Genomic DNA, 26,697 nt, shown 5'->3' on the forward strand with positions numbered 1-26,697 from the left:
TCTTTGGGAAAGGGGCTAGAAGAATAAAAATTTTCCATCAGTTTTTTCAACAGTGCATTTCTTGAGCAGGCATTTCAGGATATAGAGAAAATGTAAGATCACAAGGATCTTATTCTGTGGGTTTTTTTTTTTTAAGATTTTATTTATTTATTCATGAGAGACACAGAGAGAGAAAGGGGCAGAGAGAGAAGCAGGCTCCATGCAGGGAGCCCAATGTGGGACTCGATCCTGGAACTCCTTTGAGCTCTGAACTCTAGACCTATTGAACTTCTTTCAACTCCTGAACACTTTCTACTCTCTCTTGCTTCTAGGTCTTCATTCATTCATGCCATTCCCTCTGCCTCAAATACATCTCAATTTTTTTTTTTCCTAACTCATACCCATCCTTCAGGTCTTCCTTTATATGTCCCTTCTCTGAGAAGCCTTCCCTGTTGTTGACTTCCAAGTGTGCTTTCTGTTTCATCCATAGCACCTGGGTTTTAATTGACTTTAATGTTTACACCAGACTATAAATTTGGAGAAGACAAAGACCATGTCTATTGTATTCATTGATCTATCACCAGTGCCTGACACAGAGCTTGATGCATAGCTGGTTCTCAACTACTCGCTGAATACTTGGGATGAGTATCAAAGTGCTAAGCTGTATGAAATGAAAAAGCACTGAAGATAGAAGTGATTTGAAAAAATGGGAATTTGACCTGAATTATAAACTCCTTCGTGGGGAAAGTTTGGCATCTTTTTTCTCCTACTTCTCTTTTTCTCCCTTCTGTTTTTCTATTATTCTTATAACAACTCATTCATTCATCCAACAGATATTTTTTGATGTCTTAATATGTTTCAGCATTATTCTAGGTGCTAAAGATATAAAAGTAAAGAGGAGTGGAGTTCATATTCTGATGGACTAAATGGATAAAAATGAGTTAAACTGGAGTATAGAAATTAGCTTGGTGCTAGTAAGGCAATGGGGAGGACCAGCTTGATGAATAAGGTACGCTGCAAGTTGGACTTTGAATGGCTCCCCTTAAGAGCATAATTTAACTTCGGAAAGTAGGTGTGTATTGGAGAAGTATATATAGCTTTTGAGTAAAGGAGACTTTTAGTCTGTAATTAGTATGCAGCAACTGAAAGTAAAAAGTCCAACTTAGACAAGATTGTCAAAATAGGGGTAATGATACCCAACTTGGAATAGGGTAGTAGCAGAGAGGTAAAGATTGTTAGAAGAGACATTGTCTGTGTGTGTGTGGTGTGTGTGAGAGTGCACGTGTGTATGGGGGGAGTGTTGAACTTCTTTTTATTTTATTTATTTTAAAGATTTTATTTATTTATTCATGAGAGACACAGAGAGAAAGGCAGAGACACAGGCAGAGGGAGAAGCAGGCTCCATGCAGGGACCCCGATGCAGGACTCAATCCTGGGACTCCAGGATCACACCCTGAGCTTTAGGCAGATGCTTGGCTGGTGAGCCACTCAGGTGTCCCTGGACTTGTTTTTAATTCAGCAACTTAGTTTCTAAAGAAAATGTCCTAGATGATGGACTGTCTGGATAAAGGAAATAAAGGAGAGAGATAAATTAAGACTATACATTTAGAGCCTGGAAAGCAAGAAACACAGGGGCAATTAAGATATTTTGCCTAAGTTGAATCAGATTTCATCAGACTTAGGTTCACTCAATTGATGCTTATTAAGCTCTCACACTTTATCATTCTCGTGTATGTGTAGTCATACAGAGTCATACATACCCAAGACCAATGAGGCCTGTGCTGTCATAAAGTTTACATTTTAATGGATACCCAAATGAGAGGATGGAATTGTAGATCAGAGTTTGGCAATCTTCTGTAACAAATATGAGTTGCAGCCATGGGATGTCTAGGTAGCAGATAATCTTATAGTTAAGTTTTTATATCTAGGGTTTGCTATAATAATGTAATAATTGTAAACAGTTATATGGCAATTGATATGAAAATAAAAAAGATAAGAGAAAATCAGGGAATTACTGTGAATCTTTTATCTAGCTATACTCCATTCCATTATGTGGAAGAAGTACGGAAATAAAGACATTTCCTTGTCTTTAAATTCTGAACTGTCATTTTATTAAAGTTCAGTAACTTAATGTCTCTCTTTGCTTATTACTTGGCAGTATCTCACTAGCTCATCGATGTCAATTTAGGCTTGTCTCCAACAAATGCATGAAAGAAATAGGGACCAGTAATTCATATGATTTTTAAATAGATTTATTAGCACATGAGTGCCTTTCTGGGTTTAGGGAAGTGAAATAAGGAGAGACCCATGGTCATAGCTTCTCTTGTCTTTTCTTCTTTCTTTCAATAATATCCCTGAACTGTGAGGTTAGTGTCTTGGCTCAGAGATAAGGATGGTTTGGCATTGATTCTTCTGTTGCTATCTCAAGCTGTTTTTTTTTTTTTTTTTCCGTCCCCAAGAACAGCACTCTCAGTGGGTGTGGAAGTGGGCGGGACGTGAAGCAATGGTTCGCATTGCATTGCCTGGCTACAGCTTGGCATTTCTTCCCTTTTTCTTTTGCTCTGCGTCATTGCCACTAGTGCCACTAATTTTACTTACCCCATCCATCCTTGTTTCTTTGGGAGTAGCCCAGTGTCTCAGCATTTTATTTTCTTTAGAGGTGTGGCAATGTTCTCAATAATCTAGGAAATGTTACCCATCCCATTTTACAGGGTTAATGCTAGAGGAATTGGTGAAAGAAATACAGTGGAAGAGAGAGAAGGTCCCTCTCACTTGATCTTCTGCTTTTCTCTCTGATTGTCTTCTACTCGGGACATATCCTAAATGAATATATTTGAGATGCCTCAGTTGCCAAAAAGAGGGGATTTAAAATGGGACATAAGATAGAAGGGTTGTAAAATAAGAATGCCAACCCTATTCCTTCCAGTGATTCCAGAAATCAAAAGCAAGCCTTCTTGAAGGATTTTTACCCCCTTAGGACAAAGTGTGGTTGAGAGACCTGGTTTTCATCTTTTTTTTTTTTTTTTCATATCCCAACCAAGGAAGTCTGTAATATTAATTTCTTCCAAGCTCAGATCCTACTTACATCTCCTCCTTTATCTATTTTTGTCCCTATCTGTTTGTAGGCTCTCTTCTCAAAGCTAGCTATTTTCTAAGTTTCCTAAAGAAGAAAGAATTCTTAGGGCTTGTATTGAGTTAGACCTTAAGGATGAATACAGGGTGAGGTGGGGTGGAGGCTTATTACGGACGTGAGGTACAAAAGAAATAACATAGTTGGGAGCCAATACATAGAACATGTTTTCTATAGTGAAAGCCTAATGAAAGGTTATTTGGCAGAAAAGAACTAGGAAATTAGGATTTGCTCAATGAGCTACATGGGAAAAATTCAATTTACTTTATCTATGTCTTAAAATCTTTTTACATAATTTTGTTTTTCCTCCTAACTAACTTTGCCCCAAGCTCACCTGCCCACTTCAGATCATCCGGTATTGCTGTCCAGTGGTTAGGATTGTTCTTTGTTCATTTACTTCCCCTGTATCCAAGAGTAAATCATTTATCCCCACTCTCCTTGTTCTATTCTTGTATTCACTTATTCCTTCCTCTATTTATTTATGTATTTATTTGTTCTAGAATCATTTGTTAAGTAATAATTGCCTTCCTCACATTAACCATTGCATATTCACACTAACTTTTATACCCATGCTGGAAAGAATTATAAAGAAGTGTCTAGACATAGAAGTACTGCTACTTGTTTTGGCTACTTAGTATGTTGGTGCCTCATTTTTCTTCTGGTGATCAACCCCTTGATAACGGGCATCGGCATGCCTGATGCCAAGTCTCCATTCCTCATAATACTTCCACAGTCACCTGTGACCCAAACCCTAGGTTTGTGTTTTGGTCTGTTTAGTATATCTATTTTTTAATGACTGTTGTTTTTTACTTTTGAAAACATAATTTTCTATGGAACTTTCTTTATACACATAAGTTTACAGTCCTTTACTTATATTAATATAGCTGTGATAGCAAATCACTGCTGTGGCAACAGCAGGCTTCCATAGGTATTAATATGTATAGATACAGAAGTTGACTCTCTAATTTCTGCTTCAGGAAACATGAGATTTAAAATCAATAAATGGTTTTTGCAGTGACAGTGTGTGGGTGAATCAACTCTTCTCTAGAAATTAAGTCAGAAGAAAAAACATGTTCTTAAAATATATTATTTTTATGTACTTGGCTTTCATAGGATTGTTTACTTATAAAGGGCTACTGTGCTTTTCTGTCTTTATACCTACAAACATCATTATTTCATAAACAATGCAGTGCCACTGACGCACTCTTTGAGCTATTACTGTGTATGCAGCACTAGGAAAGATGGTGATGGAGATAAAGAAGGAATAGGTTTCTGTTCCTTTCTTTGAGAACTCTGTACATGTGAGTGTGTCTAGGTGTGTTTATGTGTGTGCTTTTTATATTTGAGAATTAACAAAATAAGAAGGGAACTCTGTTACATGTCTTTTTGTATTTCAGGGTGTTGTTTGGTGCTGGGCATTTAATAGATCTTCAGTAGAGAAATAAATGCCTATATGACTAACTTGGATTACATTAAAATACTTGACTGAAGGATCCTTTTAATGACTTGCTGTAAAATGAAAAAAAAATGCACTGGATGATGAAGTCCAAAAATGAAAGGAAAATTACTTCCATATTGGCACAAAGGCATTTGAGGAATTTGCATGCCTAAGTGTTGCTTATAGCACTTTGCTTTCTTGAAGATGAATAACAACAATACTATTGATGATTATGTCTAGTCTGCAAAGGAGCTGGATCACAGTGTGATTTACAGCCATAAATTTTTTAGTTGCATCTGAGTTCATGTATAGCCAAAGGAACAAATACTGTGTCACCTTTGAGAGGCATGAGTTTGACCATGCTATGCTAATTCAGTGCAGCAGGATTTTTTCCCCAAGTACCTATTTGTCCACTGGCATACTAGTGCAATGGAACATATTTTTTTTAAAGATTTATTCATGAGAGACAGAGAGAGAGAGAGAGACAGAGACACTGACAGAGGGAGAAGCAGGCTCCATGCAGGGAGCCTGACGTGGGACTTGATCCCGGGACTCCAGGATCATGCCCTGGGCTGAAGGTGGGCGCTAAACTGCTGAGCCACCCAGGGATCCCCAATGGAACATATTTTGAAAGCATAAGTTCTGGTGTATGTCCTTGATCTTACAGTCTAAGTGTGGAAACAAAGCTGGTGATATATATGCAACAACTAGCAAAGGACACAAGACATTCTGGAATTGGTGACGAATTAACAGATTTCACACAAGAGTGCTGTAAGAGTTCAGAAAATGAGAGCGTGGCAGATAGGTGGTACTCCAGGGACGCTCTCTTTGAGTGATGAATTTTGAATGGGCCTAATTGATGGGATTTAGACAGATGGGAAGGGGGCTTGTGGTGAGGAGGAAAAGGACATTCTGGGGTTAGAGATTTGGGGGGAGGAGGGAGAATAGTTAATAGTGTTGGCTAGCAGTTGGAAATGGCCAACTGAAGTCTGACTGCTCAAGTCTTGTGGTTACTTGAGAGGATGTCACGCTAATGGGAGACACTGGAAGAGCAGGGGCTTGAGGAGGTGGGTGTGCTTCCCTTGCTCCATGCACAGCTGATGCCACTGCCATGTCCTCTTGTGAAGTGGGAGTGAAGGAGAGACAATGGAGAGAAAGACTTAATGTTTGTCCCTTTCTTCAAAGACTAAATTTACTCTTAGTAAAGAGTAAATAGATTATTTATTACCCAGATCAAGGGAAACCTTTTACAAGGCCATCTAGGTAAGAAAAATCTCAGATCGTCACCTGTGATTAGTGCTTATACTGTGCTGGAAAGAGAACATTATAAGAACATACACATTTTTAGATTCTGGTTGAAGTTTTTCTTGTGTTTGTCAGCTCTCTAAAGTAGACCCGGCAAAGGAAGGCTGACTGTTGCCTCTTTAAAAAAGGGAACAACCTGCTCCTTGTCGAATTAGGGAATCTCTAAGACTCTGTCACATACTTTTTAGTCCCACTGACATATTACTCCCACATCCTTGTGGGTAGTAAAGTTAAAATTTTTTAAATGTTCTTTGATCTTCCACCCACTGATCTAGTAGACATTTAAGTTCAATACTGCAGCTGGGAGAAAGGGGAGTTGAAATATAATTTATACTGTTAAAAAAGCCTCAGAAATCACAGTCTCTATGTCGGCACTAGTTTAGAAATCATAACAATAAATTGACTTTCATTTTAGAATGTTATTAGTCATCACACTTTAAATTACATGGAATTACTATCTGTGACCTACTTAAAATGGTTGTCCTTGCACTGGGAACAACATGTGTATAGCCACTGGTTGACTTGTAGGCCCTCTACAAATCTGTCTTTTAATTGCAACCTGATTTTGAACATTGAGAGGTTAAAAGAATACTGACTGATTCTAAATGGACTGGATCTTACTGGGTGAAGAAGTACAATGAGCTTTTGTTCAGGGAATTATCTAGTAAATAGTTAATAGTAATTAAGTACTTCCCCCCTGTTCTGTGTTAGTTAGGACACATTTTCCAGAGTGACCATCTGTTTATGCGGAGTGATTCCTAGAGCAGGAGTCGAGACACGCAGGTCCTCCTATAGCCATGATGGTACACTGTTCTGTGACCTTGGGCCAGGTACACACAGCTTCACTTTCCTCCTATATAAACAGAGACATTGCCTTATCATCTTAGTAAATGTCAATCTTTTTAATTTCTGAGATTTTTATGCTCCTGGTATTCTACAGAACTCTGGAGGAATATGAAAGGATCAATCCAGTTCCTTGGTCTCAGGTGGCTCAAGTACTTGGTTCTGATTACCTAGGACATGGTTGACTCATCCAAGTAGACATTTGTAGGCATATCTCAAAATGAATCTTACATCAAATAGCACTGTTTCTTCCCCCAGCCTTTTGGAGCCTCTCCTAGAAATTTGGTAGATTTTATTCAGAAATAATTGATCCTTAAAAGGAACCCATTAAGTGTATTTAAAAAAAAAAAAAAACAGAAATTGCATACATCTTGTTTTGCTAGCCCTGAAGAGAGTGCTCCAAAGTGGTATCCTGTGAGTCAGATGGCAGTGATATTCACTGGGGTTCTAAGAGCGGGTAGGCCTTTGTTCTCAGAGGGATGGGGACAGTGGGCAAAGTCTTCTTTCACCAAGAAATTGATAGAATGTTCATGAAATCTCTTTGTTTACACTGGCTGATGAGGCTTACGCCTCAGTATAAATATTTTTATCTTCATGCTTGCTTTTAGAATAAAGGCTCCTTTTGGTTTCCCCAAATTCTGAGGAAGAGTGATATAAAATAAGAAAAATTAGAGGTGCTTGGATGGCTCAGTCAGTTAAGAATCGGACTCCTGATTTCCACTCAGGTCATATCAGGGTTGTGAGATTGAGCCCTGCCTAGGGCACTGTGCTGAGCCCAGAGCCTGCTTCAGAATCTCTCTGACCCTCTCCCTCTACCCCTCCTCAACCCCTCACCCCTGCTTGTGTTCCTGCTCTCTTCCTCAAAAAGAAAATAGGTAGAAAAAATTAAAACCTTTAAAAAAATCACCACTAATGATAAGTCACAAATTTTGAAAGTGACCTTTAACCTTCTTTGCTTTTCTTGAAGACTTGATGAGCTGTTGTAATTATGTATGTATTTAAAGCGCATTACATGAATGCATCTGCATCTCTGCTTATGGGTATTATATGCCATCTGCAGAGCACTGTGGGGGTGGTCAGGGAGGAGGATTTCATACTAGACTGGATTTTTCTTTCAGTTTTTCTGGCAGATTTCAGTATGAACTTCTTTAAGAATCTTTCGTTTTTCTTTTCTTCTGGTCAGTTTGCATATGATACTTTGTTTCTGTCCCATCAAGAGCTTCTCATTCTTGCTGCTTTTTGCTAATTATAAATAGCTCTAAATATATGTAATTCCAGTAGTTTGAGGATCTGGATATAGTTTTTTTTTTAAGTTTTTTTCCCTGCATTACTGCGTTTTACTCACCAAAATTGTGCTGTTTTTCCAGATTTATATTAAAATAGATTGTCAATTCAAAGGGTCTTAAGAGGTTCAGAGTGCAGTTCTGCCAAAAGTATAATCCAATAAACATCTGGTAGTTCAGGTAGGTGGTAATGATTGGAATGTACCTATGTGCTTTATTGTCTAGTCCAATAAAACAGGGTCATGTTTTTATACCCAAAGCTAGGGCTTTGAGCTTCCTTATATATCCCAGCATGCTCCTCTACTTGCAGAATATCGCTGCAGATTTTCTCTGTACATATCATTTTTGCCATACTGGGTATGGTAGTTACCCTTAATGGGGTGGGTCAGAATGGAATAGTCATAATGGCCTGTGGGTTTCTATATTTTACACTTTGTGCACTGAGGACAAAATTTACATATCTTTACTTTTCTGTATTTTAGTGAGAGAAATGTAATACATCACTATGAACAGAAGAGAAATACCTCATTTCTATTTAAAAAAATTTTTTTTGAGTACAGTGTTACATTAGTTTCAAGTATACAACATAGTGATTTGACAAGTTTATACATTATGCTGTGCTCAACACAAGTATAGGTACCATCTGTCACCATATAACACTGTTACAGTGTCACTGACTGTATTCCTTTTGATGTGCCCTTTATGGGCATTACTTATACATTACTTATCATTCCATAACTGGAAGCCTATATCTCCTACTCCCCTTCACCCAATTTGACCATCCTACTACCACTCTTTTACACTTACCCACTAGCAATTGAGTTTGTATTTACAGGTCTGATTCTGCTTTTTGTTTATTCATTTGATTTTTAGATTTCACATATAAGTGAAGTCATATGGTATTTGTCTTTCTCATTCTGGTTTTTTTCACTTAGCGTAATATCCTCTGGGTCCTTCCATGTTGTCACAGATGTCATGATCTCATCCTTTTTATGGCTGCATAATATTCCATTGTGTGTTTATGTGTGTGTATGTGTGTATTTTTATATAGTCACAGCTTCCTTATCTGTTCCCCTATTAATGGATGCTTAGGTTGCTTTCATCTCTTGACTAGTGTAAATAACAGTGCAAAAAGCATAGGGTGCATATATGTTTTTGAATTATTATTTTCATATTATTTGGGTAAATGCCCAATAATACAATTACTAAATCATAGAGTATCTCTTTTTAATTTTTTGAGGAACCTCTACACTGTCTTCCACAGTTGCTATGCCAGTTTGCATTCCCACCAACAGTGCACCAGGGCTCCTTTTTCTCCACATCTTTGCCAACATCTGTTATTTCTTGAGCTTTTGATTTTAGCCATTCTGACAGGTAACTCAGTTTTGATTTGCATCTCCGTGATGATGAGTGGTATTGAGTATCTTTTCATAAGTCTGCTGGCCATCTGTGTGTCTTAATTGGAGAAATTTTTCAAGTCTTCTGCCCGTTTTTAATTAGATTATTTGGCTTTTTGGTGTTGGGTTTGATAAGCGCTTTACAGATTTGGAATATTAACCTTTTATCAGATATGTCATTTGCAAATATCTTCTCCCATTTAGTAGGTTGTCTTTGTTTTGTTGTTTCCCTTACTATACAAAAGCTTTTAATTTTTTTATCATCCCAATAGTTTATTTTTGGTTTGATTTTCTTTACCTTAGGAGATTTTTATCTAAGAAAAATGTTGCTATGGCCAATGTCAGAGAAATTATACTGTCTGTGTTGTCTTCTAGGATTTTTGTGGTTTCAAGTCTTTCATCCATTTTATTTTTGTATGTGATATTAGAAAGTGTCCCAGTTTCATTATTTTGCATGTGGCTGTCCAGTTTTCCCACCACCCTTTATTGAAGAGACTGTCTTTTCTCCATTGTATATTCTTCCTTTTTCATAGATTAAGTGAACAGATAAGCATGGGTTTATTTCTGGGTTTTCTGTTCAGTTCCATTGATCTATATGTCTGTTTTTGTGCTAGTATCATACTGTTTTGATTACTATAGCTTTGTAATGTATCTTGAAATCTGGAATTATGGTATCTCCAGCTTTGTTTTTCTTCCTCAAGACCACTTTGACTACTCAGGGCCTTTTTTGCTCCATATAAATTTTAGGATTTTTTTGTTCTAGTTCTTGAAAAATGTTATTAGAATTTTGGTAAGGGATTACATAGACTCTGTAGATTGTTTTGAGTAGTATGGACATTTTAACAATATTAAATCCTCCAATCCATGAACATGAAATATCGTTCAGTTTTTTGTGTTATCTTCAATTTCATCAATATTTTAAATTTTTCAGAGTATAGGTCTTTCACCTCCTTGGTTAAGTTTATTCCTAGGTATTTTATTCTTTTTGGTACAATCATAAATGGGATTGTTTTCTTAATTTCTCTTTCTGCTACTTTGTTATTTGTGTCTAGAAATACTACCGATTCCTGAGTATTTTTTATCCTGCAACTTTACTGTATTCAAATTTATTACTTCTAATAGTTTTTTGGTGGAGACTTTAGGATTCTCTGGAAATAGTGACAGTGTAACTACTTTACCCATGTGGATGCCTCTTATTTCTTTTTCTTGTATGATTGTTGTGGCTAGGACTTACAGTATTATGTTGAATAAAAGTAGCAAGAGTGGACATCCTTATTTCTGATTTAGAGGAAAAGCTTTCAATTTTTCACCATTGAGTATGATGTTAGCAGTAGGTTTTTAATATATGGCTTTTATTATGTTGAGATATGTGCCCTCTAAACGTACTTTGTTGAGAGTTTTTTTTTTTTTTTAATTTTTTTTTTTTATTTATTTATGATAGTCACAGAGAGAGAGAGAGAGAGAGAGAGGCAGAGACACAGGCAGAGGGAGAAGCAGGCTCCATGCACCGGGAGCCCGATGTGGGACTCGATCCCGGGTCTCCAGGATCGCGCCCTGGGCCAAAGGCAGGCGCCAAACCGCTGCGCCACCCAGGGATCCCTGTTGAGAGTTTTTTTATCATGAATGGATACTGAATTTTGTCAAGTGCTTTTTCTGCATCTATTGAGATAATCATATGATTTTTATCCTTTGTTTTGTGATGTGGTATATCATGCTCACTGATACTGAGCCATCTTTGCATCCCCATAATAAATCCTACTTGATCATGCTGAATGATTCTTTTTAAGTATTGTTGAATGTGGTTTGGCAATATTTTGTTGAGGATTTTTGCATCTATGTTCCTCGTGGATATTGACCTGTAGTTTTCTTTTCTTGTGATTTTGTCTGGTTTTGATATCAGGATAATGCAGGTAACTTATATTTTTTAATCATATGTGTTAGTATATAGCTTATGATGTACAAAATGTTTTCTTATTATCTCAAAATCTTTAGCAAAACAAAATATAAAATACCGAGTTTTGCTATTTACATATATGCTATCTTCCTACAAAGCTATTTGGTTAAATGAAACCACTTGACCATAAAAGAGGAGATGTAGGCAGTTTTAGGAATAAAAATAAAATATCCTAGAACAAGCAAGTCAGTCTTTCTCAGAGTTAGAGTTGTCCACAGATAAAATGTACTGCCTCTATAATTGTGGCTTCCGTGACCTGAAAGTGTTCAAGCATACTGGGCAGTTAGCTGGGATACTGAAGGAGAAGGTTCAGCTAAAAGAATAGTTGAACCAAATAACTTTTCAAGTGTTTCTCAAATAAGAGTCTATGGTTTATAGTTCATTACAGTTTAATACAGATGTGAATATTGTTTTAAACAAGATGACTAGTAATACATAATAAAGATGATGCCTTTGAATGTCTTCTATTTCTGCCAATGTTGCTTATGTGGCTTGAAATTTTTTTTTCTTAGGAGTCATCCTCAGATTAGAGATAAGGCAGTTGAAGTGTTTAAGTGAGGAACATTTCTACAATCCTAAAGTCTGACTCCAGAGTCTTTTTTTTAAAAGATTTATTTATGTATTCATGAGAGACACAGACTGAGAGAGAGAGGCAGAGACAGGCAGAGGAAGAAGCAGGCTCCTTACAGGGAGCCCATTGAGGGACTCAATCCCAGATCTCAGTATCACGACCTGAGCCGAAGGCAGACGCCCAACCGCTGAGCCACCCAGGCATCCCTGACTCCAGAGTCTTAACTTTGATTTTGTATTTTATACTGTCATTTTAGAAACAGGATACATCCCATAAAGAAGCTGGCAGTTTTGTTAAAGATGAACCCGTAGTGATCTCGGTGCTACTAATCATCTCACATGACATCTTAAAAAAAACGAGGGGACTTTATATATGCTACACACCAAACGTGTTACTTTGACAGCCTCAGTGGCGTCTACTCATATTCCTCCTCCCAGGTGCTTTCTAGAATCTTGTTTATTAGCTGGAACAGGACAGAGTGCTCCTGAAACAGACTCCATGCCAATCAGAAGTCACAGACACCTAATTTTCAATCTCCCTCTTCATTCTTCCCTTTAACCTCATCCTGATCTAACTCTGTTATCACTTATATTCCTTAATCCTTTATTCTCACAAGTTCTCTACATCAGCTGCCTGACAGTTTTACAGATGTCTATGTCTGTTGGGTACAGTCTGAAGTTCTGTGATGTCTGTCTTTGCACATTGTCTAGGCATTTTTGCTAAACTCTGCTATCCTAATTTGCCTTCTTTTTTTTTTTAACCTGTTTTCCCATTTTAGTTTAGTTTTTTAATTTTTAATTTTTTATTTTTAACACCAAATCTCTTTACTTTCAAATTCATTATATCTCTAAGTTAAAAAATTTCCCTGACTTCCTACTTTCTTTTACTATCATTTCCTATTTTCCTCCTGCCTCTGTTTTTCATCTCCTAAGGGCTTTTGGTTTTTACTTCAGGTTGTTTGACATTTCAAGTTTTAGAAGACCTTATACTCAAGAACACAGCTGAGACATGAATATATGCAGTAGTCATGTATTTTCTTTTTATTAATATTTTATGACTATAAAATTACTAAATACTAGTTATAGAAAATATTTAAAGTATTAAAAATGCCTTCACTATTCCTGTAGCCCAGAGACAATATTTTTGAATATTTCCTTCTAGTCCTTTTTATCTATGAAGCTGAATGGTTTAATCTCTTTGTAATCCCTTCCTCTGCCTACTTTCTTAGAAAAACTAAAACCAAAAACACATACAATAGTATGCAAAAGGTAGGTGTCTTTTATAATTTCTTATGGGGAGAAAAAGGTAATGGATAGCATGGGAAAACAGATAAACATTACTGATGATTCTAGAGAAATGAACATGAATGAATAAATGGATGAAAGGATAAAGTGTGAGTGTAAAAGAGTGTTATTTACACTATAACTTTGTGTGGTGTTCTTTTAGTAAATGGAGGTAGGTGGTTTGCATGGGAGCAGCAGGAGGTAAGAAACAGTCAAAGCCAGCTGACAGTGGAAGGTTCATGGAGGGTTCACTGGAGCCCATGTGAAAACCGCACCCCCCGCCCCCGTACTGAATATCCTTGAAAAAAAGAACCCTGTTACAAAGTGGGAAAAGGGGGACGCCTGGGTGGCACAGTAGTTAAACGTCTGCCTTTGGCTCAGGTCATGATCCCAGGGTCCTGGGGTCCAGTCCCACATTGGGCTCCCTGCATGGAGCCTTCTTCTTCCTCTGCCTGTGTCTCTGCCTCTTTCTCTGTGTCTCTCATGAATAAATAAACAAAATCTTAAAACAAAAAAAAAAATTCAAGTGGGAAGCGATGCACAAGAGCATGACTCCCAGAGGCAGGACACAGTGGGTACCTTCTTAAGCCACCTGCTGCCACAAATCCTTCTGAGCTGTCTTTGGCATTTGGTTTGAACCCTGTGGAACATTTTCTATGTTCTTTTATTTACCAAGTGTCAACTTGTCTCCTTTAGTATAGGAAGGGGAGCTGAAGCAGGTGAAAGTTTGTGACATGGAAAGAATGATTGGTTCAGATTTAATTTATGTGTGGAAAAAAAAAATCACTAAGGCAGGCTGTATGGAAAAAAAGCCAAATAATGTTTTTTCTGAGTCTGTCAAGATGGCAGGAATTCATCAAAGCCAGTATTGTGGTTGCTCTGTGTAGAAAAAGGTAAGAGAAATTATATAAATAACTAATATACAAATACATGAAATAGATAATATATCAAGAGATGTATAAAACTGACTCCCTTTCTGCAATTTTATGTCTTCTTTTAAAATTGGAGCAAAATATGTTTAGGCTCAAAAGGCCAAAACATTATAATTGTAAAAATAAAAGCAAATTAGAATGTTTTGACCACAGTTGAGATGTGTGACCTCACACCAGTAACAGGTGCTCCTGGCAAAAGCAAGACAATTGCTTAACTTGGTATATACTTAAGGAAAGTTCCCCTAATTCTCATTCTGGAACATTTTTTAAATTGACATTTTCTTTTAAATGGCTTCACTCCTTGTTAAAAAAAAAAAAAGTAGGTCTGTTGTAAATGTAATCTTGGGGTGTAATGCTTACTACCTGAAACATGATTTACTTTGATGGCTTATTTATTTTTATTTAATCCTGTTGTTTTGGTTTTGTTTTGTGTACTGGAGAAGAAAACAAAAAGCCACTGTTGATACTGGGACTCCTTTAAAAAGGCTGATTTCATTTCTGCTGGCTAATTTTCATTTTCTTTTCTAACTGCACCATTTTTTTCATGTTTGAAGAGCTTCAGGTTTCTAAGTCCAGGGGTTTGAATTTTTTTTTTTTTTTTAAGTAGGTGCGTCCTGGTCAACCACATGTCTTTGGAGGCTGGCAGGAGACATCTGCCCAAGGTTGGGCCAGCGGCCATTGTACCACCCTTCTCTGTCCTGGGGGAGGTGGAGACGGTCATATTCACACTTCTATCTCTGTAACAGAGATAAAATTGAGAGATACTACCTTGTAGTTATTCCTTTTGATTTCTAAAATTCTCATTCTGATGAGATCAAATTAGCCATTTTTGTTTTTTAAAGAATTTATTTATTTATTAATGAGAGACACGGAGAGAGGCAGAGACATAGACAGGCAGAGAGAAGCAGACTCCATGCAGGAAGCCCAACGTGGAACTCGATCCCGGGTCTCCAGGATCACTCCCTGGGCTGAAGGCAGACGCTTAACCACTGAGCCACCCAGGCATCCCCAAATTAGCCATTTTTAAACCATTGACTAAAGCAGACATGGAGAATAGTTTATAAAACGATAAAATGATCTATTATAAAGGTTAATCAGATCATGCTACTCTGCATAAAATCCTTCATCCTATAACTAACCTCCACACTTAGAAAAACAAATTTAGACTCCTTATCAAGACCTGCAAGGCTCCTGTGATCAGACTCCTGACACTGACCCTCTAACCTCACCCCCACCTCATGTCTTGCCAGTTTTTTTCTGGCTGCACAACCTTCAGCCCATTGGCCTTCTTGCCACTCTGTGAATACACTAAGCTCATTCCTACTCTCAGCCTTTTTATTGTTTCACACACTCAGAACTTAATCAGCAGCCTCCTCAAAAATTGGATTCTCAGGCGTGTATGCCTCTACAGTGCCTGAAAAGGTAAAAATTGTATTACTTTTATCCTTGCTGCTCAGGTTCAGATTTGTGATTTAGGTTTGGCCATCCAGATTCCAAGTGAGATGGACATAAGCCGTGAAGAGGCCGAATCTGCTTGTAATAGTGCTCCTCTTTCTGCTGGAGTTTCATTTTTCTGTAGCTTCCATGGCAGATATGCCAATGTCCATTGCTTGTGTACCTATCCAGAGGCAGGATGAAGGGCCAGTTATGTTTGAGGTTAGGTGGTTCTGATGGCAGCACTGTGTCCTGATCGTGGTCAGGGCAGTGGCCCTGATAGTGGTGCTGTTCTGTGGTACAGCTCTGCTACTATTTCCTGCACACTCAGCCAGGATTTTTTCATTAGCCCTTCTAGCAATCTATAAACTGTTTAATATCTGGTAAATCACAGTCTTAAACTTCCTAAATATATTCCTTTCTCTGCACTTACACCCTGACCAGTATTTGTGCTGTGCCTATTCTCTCAAGTAGCACTTACCCACCCCGACCATTACATTCTGTTATCTTACTCACTTCATGTTCTTCATAGCACCTAAGCAACCTGGAATGATTCATGCATTTGCTTATTCATATGTTGGTGGGTTCCCTCACTGAAATCCATGTTCTAAGAGGGTAGATGCTCTTTGTTTTAGTGTGCCCCTCTATACCCAAAACAATGCCTGACATGTAGTAGTCTCAGTACATATTTATTGAAAGAATCTCTTTGCCAATCCAGTTTTGGGGTAGCTTCTGAGAGAATTGAGATAGAAACTAAAGACCTAAATGGGGTTTGGTAAAAAAAAAAAAAAAAAAGAAAGAAAAACAAGCATTATTAATAAGTGATATCCATCATGGGCTATAAAGAGCAGCAAGGCATGTGTTTACCATGCCTGCCGTAGACTTTCACAGATGAGGCACAGTGTTTAGAAAGCATTGATACCTGTGTTTAGAAAGCATTTTCAAGTAATTTAATATTTGATACCTGTGTTTAGATACCTGTGTTTAGAAAGCATTTTCAAGTAATTTAATATTTTTAAAAATCTGTTATGTTTAATAAATATAACAGATAAGTCTTTAGACTTAGTCTCTAGAAATAAGTCACATTTTAAAATTATTGCCAATTTATAAGCTATGTAATTTAGAATTTGTAGAGTGCTTACTTTTCTTGAACAATCAGAATTAGGATAATTTAAAGAATAGCAGAATGTTTTCTTCAAGTGTTACAGTTTGTAGATGGACAATAAACAAATACATACATGAATACATTAATAAAATTAATGTCCTAAAATTGGGTGTTTAAATCTGCTGAGTTTAGACCATTGCTTTTTAAATTGCAGGTTACTGGATCATTAAATTAATCTGTTTTGTAACTAGCATTTCTTTCATTAAAATGGAATAGAAAAAATGCAAGTACATGTAGGAAAAGTACCTATGGGAAAAGTATTACTTTCTGAAATTTTTGTTTCAGATATATATTTGTGTCTTGTATGTGCTGGGTCATGATGAAAATGTTGTTACTGAATATTGGAGTGAAACTGCCTGAAAAAAACATGGGAGAGGCAACTGTATGATCCACAATTCATCAGTGATAGAGCTTTACCCAGAAGTACCGCTGATATTGAAAGTTTGAAATTTGGGGACTCCTGGGTGGCTCAGTGGTTTAGCACCTGCCTTTGGCCCAGGTCGTGGTCCTGGAGTCCCGGGATCGAGACCCACATTGGGCTCTCTGCATGGAGCCTGTTTGTCTCTCTCTTTCTCTCTCTCTCTCTCTCTCTCTCTGTCTCTCATGAAAAATAAAATCTTTAAAAAAAAAGAAAGTTTGAAATTTGCCTGTGGATGACCTTACTGTTTTTTAAAGCTGTCATACCCTACTCGACCAAACAAAAACTGTGACCTCTGCCTTCCGGAGAAGACAGATTGGTATTTGTTTTAATTCAAGCACTCTTTGGGGAGGCTCTTACTTCCTGTTCCAAACTTTCCAATCTCACATGGTACTCTTCTAAGGAGTATAATAATTTTTCTCTATCCTGTTACATTTCCAATGAGCCTTACATTAGAAGCTAAAATTAGCAGGAGGTAATATACACAAGACCAAGCTAATAGACTCTGAATCCCAGTTCTACTACTACTGCCCTTGGGAATGTTATTAATTATCTGAGTCTTGCTGTGTCTATGAAATATGGGTGTGGTGACAGTATCTATCTCATAGTCTTGTACTTTTTTTTTCCAGGTAATTTGTAAACGAGTGCTCAGGACTATAACTTGGAATAGTAAATATGATTGCTGCAGGGCTGCTGCCCATAAATCCTAAGCCTACAATGCCCTGAAACTGCCAAATTAATGTGGTCAGAAATCAGTTGCACAAATATTTTTTGAGAATCCACTGCTCACCTGTTGCTGTGGGGAATATAGAAAGTTTCAAGGAGCTTATAGTTCTCTGCAGAGGAAAAGTCTCATATACTTGACACGTGAGTGGAGCAAAATAACTGGTAGTGCTGCTGTGAATTAGAAAAGAAGGAATAAGGGTTCCTGGAAAGGAGAGGAGAGTGAGCTTGGAGGTGTTTTTTTTGAAAACACCTTGTTGCTCTCTCTCCTCAAAATGAAATCTGAATCCCAGTTTATTAACTTATGGACTTAAATAACTTTATCTGAGCCTTTTATTAGCAAATTCTTTTCCATTGCTTAAAACTACAAGACTATATTATATGTAGAAGATTTTTGGGGGTAGCATCAGGACAGAGAGAGTTAGATGAATTTAATGTTTAACGTCATTGAGCTAATAAGGCATCTTGATATAACAGTTTCCAATAGAGATGAGTGTGCAGTGGACCACAAACTTCAGAGTTCCTTAGCTGTAGCTTCTGTATTCATCTCTGTGCTTGGAGATTGCCAATTGGACCAAAAATATATCTAGCCTCACTAGCTCAGGCTTCTTCCCCTCTGGAATGTACAGGGATGGGCACTGCCAGTGCTTTTGTGTATGGCTCTTTTGCTCTTCTTCCTTGGCTAATAAATAGCTGACAGTGTGTATTTCTTTAGATATTGTAATATATGCGGTCAGCATGAATACTTCTGGCTTGTTGAGGTAACTTTTTGAACTACTGTATGATTATGTAATACATAGTTATAATAGAAAAATTAGGAAATAAATATAAGCAAAACAAGAGAAAAATTCTCCCATAATGACATTTTGCAGAATAGCATTCCGTTGGATATTTTTTCAAATAGCTTTGCTACATAACAAACAACCCCAAAATCTTGATGACCTAAATCAGATTTATTTCCTTCTCCTATTACATATTGGTGGTTGTGGAATGGCTATGACTGATCTCTGCTCTGCTCCAAGTGTCTTCTCATTTGGAGATCCAACCTGGACAAGGGGTTCTTCTGTGTACAGGCCCATTCTTGTGGTAGAAGGAAGACCAGGAGAGGCTGAACCCAACCACAACGAACTTAAAGCTTCTACTGGTGTGTGACATAGATCATATTTAAATACTCATATGCTGTTCGCCAAAGCAACTTACATGGCTGTGGCCAACATCAATGGGGTAGGTAGGTTTTCTTGGGAAACCTTGGGAGAAGGGTGTATATAGGGATTTGTGAAAAACAGTACAATTTGCGATAGTTTTGGTCACAAATATTCCTTCACACCCCAAATATACATGTATCCAGTAAAACAACAACTACGTTCTACTTTCCTGTTCATGAATACTAACTTCCTTCCACAGGCAAACATACTCTTACCCCCTCTCCAAAGAAGAGACATCCAAGAACAGCCTGTGTTGCATTCTTCATGGGTTTTATAATATAGCCATAAATGAAAACAAATTTAAGTGGTGTGGTCTTCTTTTTTTCAATTCATATAATAAATAGTCTTTCCATATCCATTTATATTTTAATAAAATTTTAGTGCTTGCATTGCATTTCATTATTTATGGCATACGGGTTTTTACCAGTCCTCCTGTTAGTAGACATTTGTTTTTAGTTTTTGCTATTTTAAACACCTGTTTAAACATTTGTTTTATTTCTCAGTTATTTACTTAGGAATTGCTGAGTCAAAGGATAAATTCATATTTTTAGTGCTTTTCCTTTGTATTATAAAATTATACTCCAGAAAGGCTATTCTGTGCTGTTTCTGGACCAGTTTGACAGGTTAAAATGCTATCTTATTGTTTCCTTTTTAAGTATTAATTTCCTTTCCTTATGTTTATTGAACATTTTAGTATTCATTTTTGAATCGCCTGCTTATTACTTTTTTCCAATTTTTTGAATTGGGTTTTTCATCTTTTTTTTTCTTTGATTCATCTCTAAAATTTGTATTTTAACGATTTTTTAATCTTTGTCTCTCACCTATGCTGCTTATTTTTTTTCTGGCCTGTCTTTTATTTATTTTATTTATTTTTTCTGGTCTGTCTTTTAACTCTATTTTTTAAACTTTCAGTTTCTAAATATTAATCAGGGCAAAAACCTTATGGATAGTATATTGAGTAGAATGCAGGAAATAGACGCACTGAGACAGGGCAGAAGGTCTCTCAGTAACTGGGAGGGCCTGGGGTGAAACTTGAAGAGCAGGAAGCACTGAGATTCTCTTTCTTTCCTCTAGACTCCGTATTTAACGTTTCCCCCCGCTGTGGACATGTATCTTCCCAGAACCGGAGCATTCTTCATTTATCTAGTAAGAGAAAAAATGTTCAGAATAAAGTAAATAATCTTTATTTTAGTGGCAGTAAAGTTAGTGATTGAAAAGAATACAGAAGTGTATGTTTTCAATTGGGAAGCGATACTTTGGTACATCATGCCTTGCTTTGATTTTTGCTTTTTCATCCTTTTGGCATCTTTATTTTAGGTCTTACTGCCAGGAAGTTAGTTTTCAATTAATCAGCTTTTTTTCTTTATCTTCTTTTTCTTTGTTTTTGTTTGTTTGCTTATTTGTTTTTAAATCAGTGCCACAGTTTTAGGAACAAACCGGTGATGTTGCAGTATTTTCAGGGTTAAAAGCACTTTGATTAATGTGAAATTCATGGCAATATACTTCAAGCCAAATGCTGAAAATGATTGCTTTGAGATTCAACTGCATTCATTTCTCTTGGTTTTAGAATGCAATGTTTACTTACTAATTTTCTGGCTTAGTGTTCTATATTCTCATTAGAAACACACTCATGTTATTTTACTTTAAAAAAAAAAATGACCCTAAAGGTTGGCAACTGATCTTTTAGAAATAGCATCCATTGTAATGGATATATATCACCCAGTCTTCTGTGGAAGTTATTTGTATGTTATTTATCTTAACTAACAGTTGTACTTCCAGGGAAATTCTCTATGTGGGAGTGTGTTTTCTGTGGGTGATTATTTACACCAACAAAAATGGCACATTGTTGTTTATATTCTTAGAAATTTATTTTAAACTTGTCCTTGAAAAGTAGATGGCTGATCTCCTCAGAGTTCAAATAATCTCCTGCTAATGAAGAATTGACGGAAAACCATTTTGGTTTCAACCCCTTGAATCAAGTCAGATTAAGCACCTTTAGGTACCTGGAGGGGACAATGACTATATAACTGTGAGTAAGCCATTCCTGAGCGAAGTGGGTCCTAGGTAGCTGCAGGTCTCATTTGCATGTTGGTCAGTGAGCTTCACTCTCTTTTACAACCATGGAAGACACATGAGAAAAATCACTGTCATGGTTCATAGACTATGAATTCAACAAGAAAACACCTTCTATAACCAGGAGAATAATAAGAAAGCTCAGGGACTGTTGGTGCCTTCTTTTTGATGGAGTCCTAGCAGCAAAGAATTAAAGGACACTTTATGCAGCTCTTGACACTGACAAATAAGAGTTTTCTCTTGCTAGAATTTCTCCCAGTTCTAGTCCTCACAAAAACCAAGACAGTTATTAGAAAAGAGATAAGCGAAGGATATTTTAGTAGAACGTGAACATGGCCCTGGCAAGCAGTGTGCAAAATAATAAAGTGCCTTTTGTAAAGAGTACCAATTAAGGTATAGATATTTTACAAATAACATTTGTAATAACATTTTATGTCATTTCCATCTTATAACTCTGAGAACAATCCCTAAGTAGGTGATATGTATATGCGTACATATATATATACATATATATATGTACGCATATACATATACACAAGATTTCCTTATTTTACAGAATTGAAAACTACAGCTTAACATATAGCATAGTTCCCTTGGCAGAAAATGGCACATCTCCCCATCCCACCCCCCCATCTTTCTCAACCACTGTACTGTGTTTGTGTGTGCTGCAGTATAATATTCTTAATTGATCAGGTCATGTTTTGAAGTTATTAGGGAGAAAGAATGTGGGTCTTAGATATAGAGTTACAAACAGTTCCATCTATTTCAAGACTATTTTAAGCATGTAGAAGCAACTGCTGGTTACAAATTGGAAGGTTTCAGCCTTCCTCTGCACATGGATGAGCTATCAGTGTAATACCCGCAGTGATAAACGTCACTCAGAGTATCTGAAGGCAACACCACAATTCCTGGGAAACATCTGCCTTGAGAAGTACAGTGTTAAAACTAGATCTTGAGTTTTTTTTTTGTTTTGTTTTGCTTTTATTTTCAGTTCTTTCACATAGTTTTCAAACAATATGTAGGCAAAAAGTCCCAAGAGCCATAAGTCGTCCTATGAACGTAGTATTACACATGGAGACATTTTCATGATTTTTTTTGTGTGTCAGATTGAAAAAGATTGAAATGAAGTATTGTCCATAAGTCTCTACTTCCTAAGTAGGTTTTTACACCCTTGGGAGAGCTTATGGCTATGCTATTGTAAAGCTTATTGTAAGTGGTAAATAATTCCATTTTAAAAATAAATATCCACTTAAAGACAAATACTAAACATTATCAGATAAACTCATTGCATTTGAAGAAAATTCACCTTGACAGATACATGTGCATATCTTGGAATTTATTTGTTGTGTCCTGTTGGGAAACCATTTTTTGTTTCTTTCTACAATGAAGAACTTAACTCATAATGATAGCCTTTGCACTCTTTTGGTTTAACTGGATTGTAATATAAATGATCAACTATAGTCTTTTGATAATTGTTAAGATTGCTTTGTTCTGTATGAGAGGTCCTTTGCTATATGCTAGGTTTTAAGTTGTGCAGTCTTCACATAGGGACATGTTAAAGTAGCATACTTTATACAGGTTTGAAATTTATAGCGAGCTGAATGAAACTTGTTTTGTCATTGAAATTATTTATATCAACTCAAAATATCCAACTCCAACTTTGAGCTATACCAACTCAAAGTATCATTTCCAAAAAATGACCAAAAAAAATTTTAGTTGTAATTTAAGATGTTATTTTATGAAATTGTGAAACTTTAAATCTGCCAGGGCCTAAGAGGTCATACCCTCTGTACAGATGAGTAAACTGAGGCCTTGAGATGTGAAGAGATTCTTCCAAGGTTGCTTCAACTTCACTTAGGGTTTTGAATCTCAGCCTAGCACACTTTCTATTCCACTGCTTCTTTAGATGTAGGCAGAGGTAAAGAAAGAAAAGACGAGGGGCACCTGGGTGGCTCAGCCAGTTAAGTATCTGCCTTCAGCTCGGGTTATGATCCCAGGGCCCTGGGCTCGATCCCCACCTGAGATCAAGTCCCATGTTGGCAGGGAGACCACTTCCCCTTCTCCCTCTGCCTGCTGCTCCTCCTGCTTGTACTGTCTCTCGCTCTTTCTCTTTGTCAAATAAATAAATAAAATCTTTAAAAAGAAATGAAGGACGAAGGGACAAAAGGAAAGGAGGCCTCAATATTCTGTAGATTGGTCTTTAGTGTGATGTGAAATCCATTGGTTTCAGAGTCTAGTAGTTTAGAGGTTTGGCTTCTGTTACTGTCTTTGCCCTTGCTAATATTGGTCTTATTTTCCTCTTAAATAAAAACTATTTTTTGCAGTGTTTTATGTATCTGGTCCTATTTTGGTGTTTCGTTGGTTTCTGATGGGAAAGTGAATGTTTATACATTTTGTTTTATAAAAGGGAGTTTCTTTAAATCTTTATTCTACAGAGTACAGATCATATATAAACAGGTAACTGTGTTTAATTATAAAATTATAAACCCCTAAACAGCTGCTTGGAAGCCATTATTCCATTCTGCAGGCCTGCTAAATGATGAAGCTGTGCTTCTGCTTAGTCTTAGCTCCCAAAGCAAATTGTTGATTTTCTTAAACAGTTTTCAGATTATTAGGAGTATATAGCAGGTGTAGATGGTAGGTGTAGGATTTGGCCTGTAAGCAATGTTCACACTGTTTAGTGATGTTTTATATCTTTAAGAACTTGATCCAAAAAAAAAAAAAAAAAAAAAACCAGCCACACTGTAGAAAGTACATCATATTTCCAGTTATTAATATGAATAAATATACCCTTTTGATGACTCATTCATTATAATCTATAATATATCAGCCTATATTATAAATTCTGGGACTTTATGTAGCTTTTTAAATTATATTTAATTAACTGATTAAGAAATCTGTTTTCAGAGTGAAATAGATCTTTGTTTTTAAAAGATATGTCTAATGCTAACACGAGAGCCCCCAAAAGTGGTGATTAATTTCTTAGGTCCCATTTGGTTAAATCTTGGCTTAGGAAAATGATAACAGGATTTGGCTGAAGTAAGACTCTATCAAATCCTCTTGCAAAGAAGGAAGCCTCACCACATTAAAATTTTCGAGGAATTTTGTCATTGATTAACTAACGGCCTGTGGGAAAAAGTTTATTCTTGGAAGTAAGTTTAAAAAGTTAACCATTCACCAGTGGTCAGTAAAGAAAGGAAGAAATAAAAGCAGAATATATAGAATCTCTTGCTTTTTGTTTTTTTAAGGCCTCTTTACAATTTACACGATGTGTAGTACTAGGAAGAAAACTAATAAACTTTGTTTAAATAATGGAAATAATTAAAATGCTTTACATCTTACTTTTTCATCTGTCTTAAAACACTCATTCTGGAGTGCCTGGCTGGCTCAGTCAGTGGAGTATACAACTCTTGATCTCAGGGCCGTGAATTCAAGCCCCGCTTTGGACTTAAAGTTTAAAAAATAAATAAAATAAAATAAAATGTAAAGTAAAATTTAATTTAATTTAAAAACCCATTTTGTATCTCAATATGCCGATCCAAACCTTTCTTATGATTAATTTATCTTTCCTACTACGTGAATTACCACATACCACGTTGTCACCATGAAAGTAAACTGAAATCAAATATTGGGTCCTCTTTCTTAATTGCAACTAGATCTGTCAGTTTAGGTAGGCTAAATTGCGATAGTAAATAATCTCAGATTGTATAATGGCTAAACACATTAGAAGTTTATTTTGCTTCTTACCCAGTTGTCCAAGGCAGGTATTCCTGGTGAGCAAGTTGTTGCTTTTTTCTATGAAGAAAAATAGCAGTCAGTTTCCATTTTTTAGCTTTAACAAACCCAGGGACACCTTAATTTTTTTTATATCTGGCTTGTAAAAGGAGAAAGAGGACATGGGGGGCAGGCAGGGAGAGGGAGCTCCTTCTTAAAAAGCTTTGACCTGGAAGTGGCACATGTTCCTTCCACTCACATTCCATTGGCAGGCATCTTGCTGCAAGTGGAGCTGAGAAACAGTGGGTGTTTCCAGCAACAGCCCTATTAGCCTTAAGTTAATTCTACCTGTTTTCTTTTTACTCATTTTAATGAGTTTACTAGAAAATTTTAAAGTACGTATGTTTCATTATATTTCTCTTGGACAGTACCTGCCCCCAATTTTTCCCCAAAACTAACGATGGTATGATTTAAGACTGAACACCTCTTCCCTGTCCTAGTTAGAATGGATGAAAGTGGTAGAGCCAAATTTGTTAGAACTAGCTTAATCAAAACTAAGTATTTCCTGATAAACTTAATTGATGAGTATGACTTGATGAGTGATTATGCTACTGTATTACTGTGATATAGCTCTCATCAGTCCTTGTTGTTCTTTGTAAAGAAGCTTTTCCTTCTGCTAGAGGTCTTTAGTCTTCTTAGAGACTTATCTCCAGAGAATTTTAGAATTGCACAGAATAGCTGTGGTCCATTTTTCACACTATTTGTCTTAGATTCTCTGTTTCCATTTATTGGTTCCTCTTATATTAAAATGTATTGGATTGTATTGGATTGTTTTTCCGGTTGCTTGGGTGGCTCAGTCAGTTAAGTGTCCATCTTTAGCTCAGGTTATGACCCTGGGGTCCTGGGTTCAAGCACCTAGTGGGGCTTCTCACTCACTGGGGAGTCTGCTCTCCCTCTACCCCTTCCCCACTGCTTGTGCTTGTGTGGGTGTATTCACACTCTCAAATAAATGAATAAAATCTTAAAAATAAATAAATAAAATGTGTATTGGATTTTAATATCTAAGAGTTAGTAGTATTTTGAGGGGGTGGTATAAATTTCCATATACTTGGCTAGCTCTAAGGATCCCTTGAATGACTGCCACTAACCTAAAAACCATTTTATTATCAGAATAATTTAGATTCATTATCTAAGTAAGACATGGAAGAGCTTTCATCTAGAAAGGTAACCTCACATTTTAATTAATTTGAGTTCGGTAGGATATTTTTCCAAAAGACTTGGGAGCACTGTGTCAAGGGGAACATGTAAGCAGAGTTGGCTGGTGGGTGGGAATGGTGGGTTGCTGTTTAAGCCATAGGAAATAAGAATGTTTTATTAATGATTATTTACTGTTTATAGCCCAGGCTTAAATAGGTACCAGGATCTTTTTAATCTTCATTGCTTAAGTGAAACTCTGGCTTGAGCTGCTTTATTATTTCATGAAACTTGGACAGGAGTATTTTCTGATCTCAAAATCAAGTCTTTCAGAGCATCAGGATCTAGCTTTACTATTCAATTATCACAAATACATCTTCTATATATCAGGTGCTATGCTAAGTGCTTCATCTGTGTTTCCTGTCTCTACCATCTTCCATAATGACATTGTAATAACCACAATTGTTGACTCCCCTCCTCCTCAAAAAGGAAACTGACCTTTGGTAAGGATAAAAAGAATTTGTTGGAGGGTCATCAGGTAGCTCATAGAATGGAGGGGGAGATTATTTGAGAATCGTAGTGGAAAATGGGCTCCTTCCAAGGCAGGCTGACAGCAGAGGAAAATATCAAGTTGCTTCCATGAGAAAGGTGCAGTT

General features: G+C 36.7%; 1 protein-coding gene across 12 annotated transcripts in view; it reads left to right on the forward strand.

Annotated features, from left to right (window-relative positions):
• PSD3 (pleckstrin and Sec7 domain containing 3) overlaps nt 1-26,697 on the forward strand; it is a 713,619-nt gene that overhangs the window by 445,319 nt on the left and 241,603 nt on the right. For 10 of the 12 annotated variants that reach the window (XM_077849457.1, XM_077849458.1, XM_077849455.1 and 7 more), the window contains one exon: nt 20,135-20,206. The exons of the other annotated variants lie outside the window; for them this stretch is intronic. In XM_077849457.1, the coding sequence (XP_077705583.1) occupies nt 20,135-20,206 (72 nt within the window). The remainder of the gene's footprint in view (nt 1-20,134; nt 20,207-26,697) is intronic. 12 annotated transcript variants of the gene reach the window in all.

The sequence above is a fragment of the Canis aureus genome, chromosome 15 (assembly GCF_053574225.1).
Source record: "Canis aureus isolate CA01 chromosome 15, VMU_Caureus_v.1.0, whole genome shotgun sequence".
NCBI lineage: Eukaryota > Metazoa > Chordata > Mammalia > Carnivora > Canidae > Canis > Canis aureus.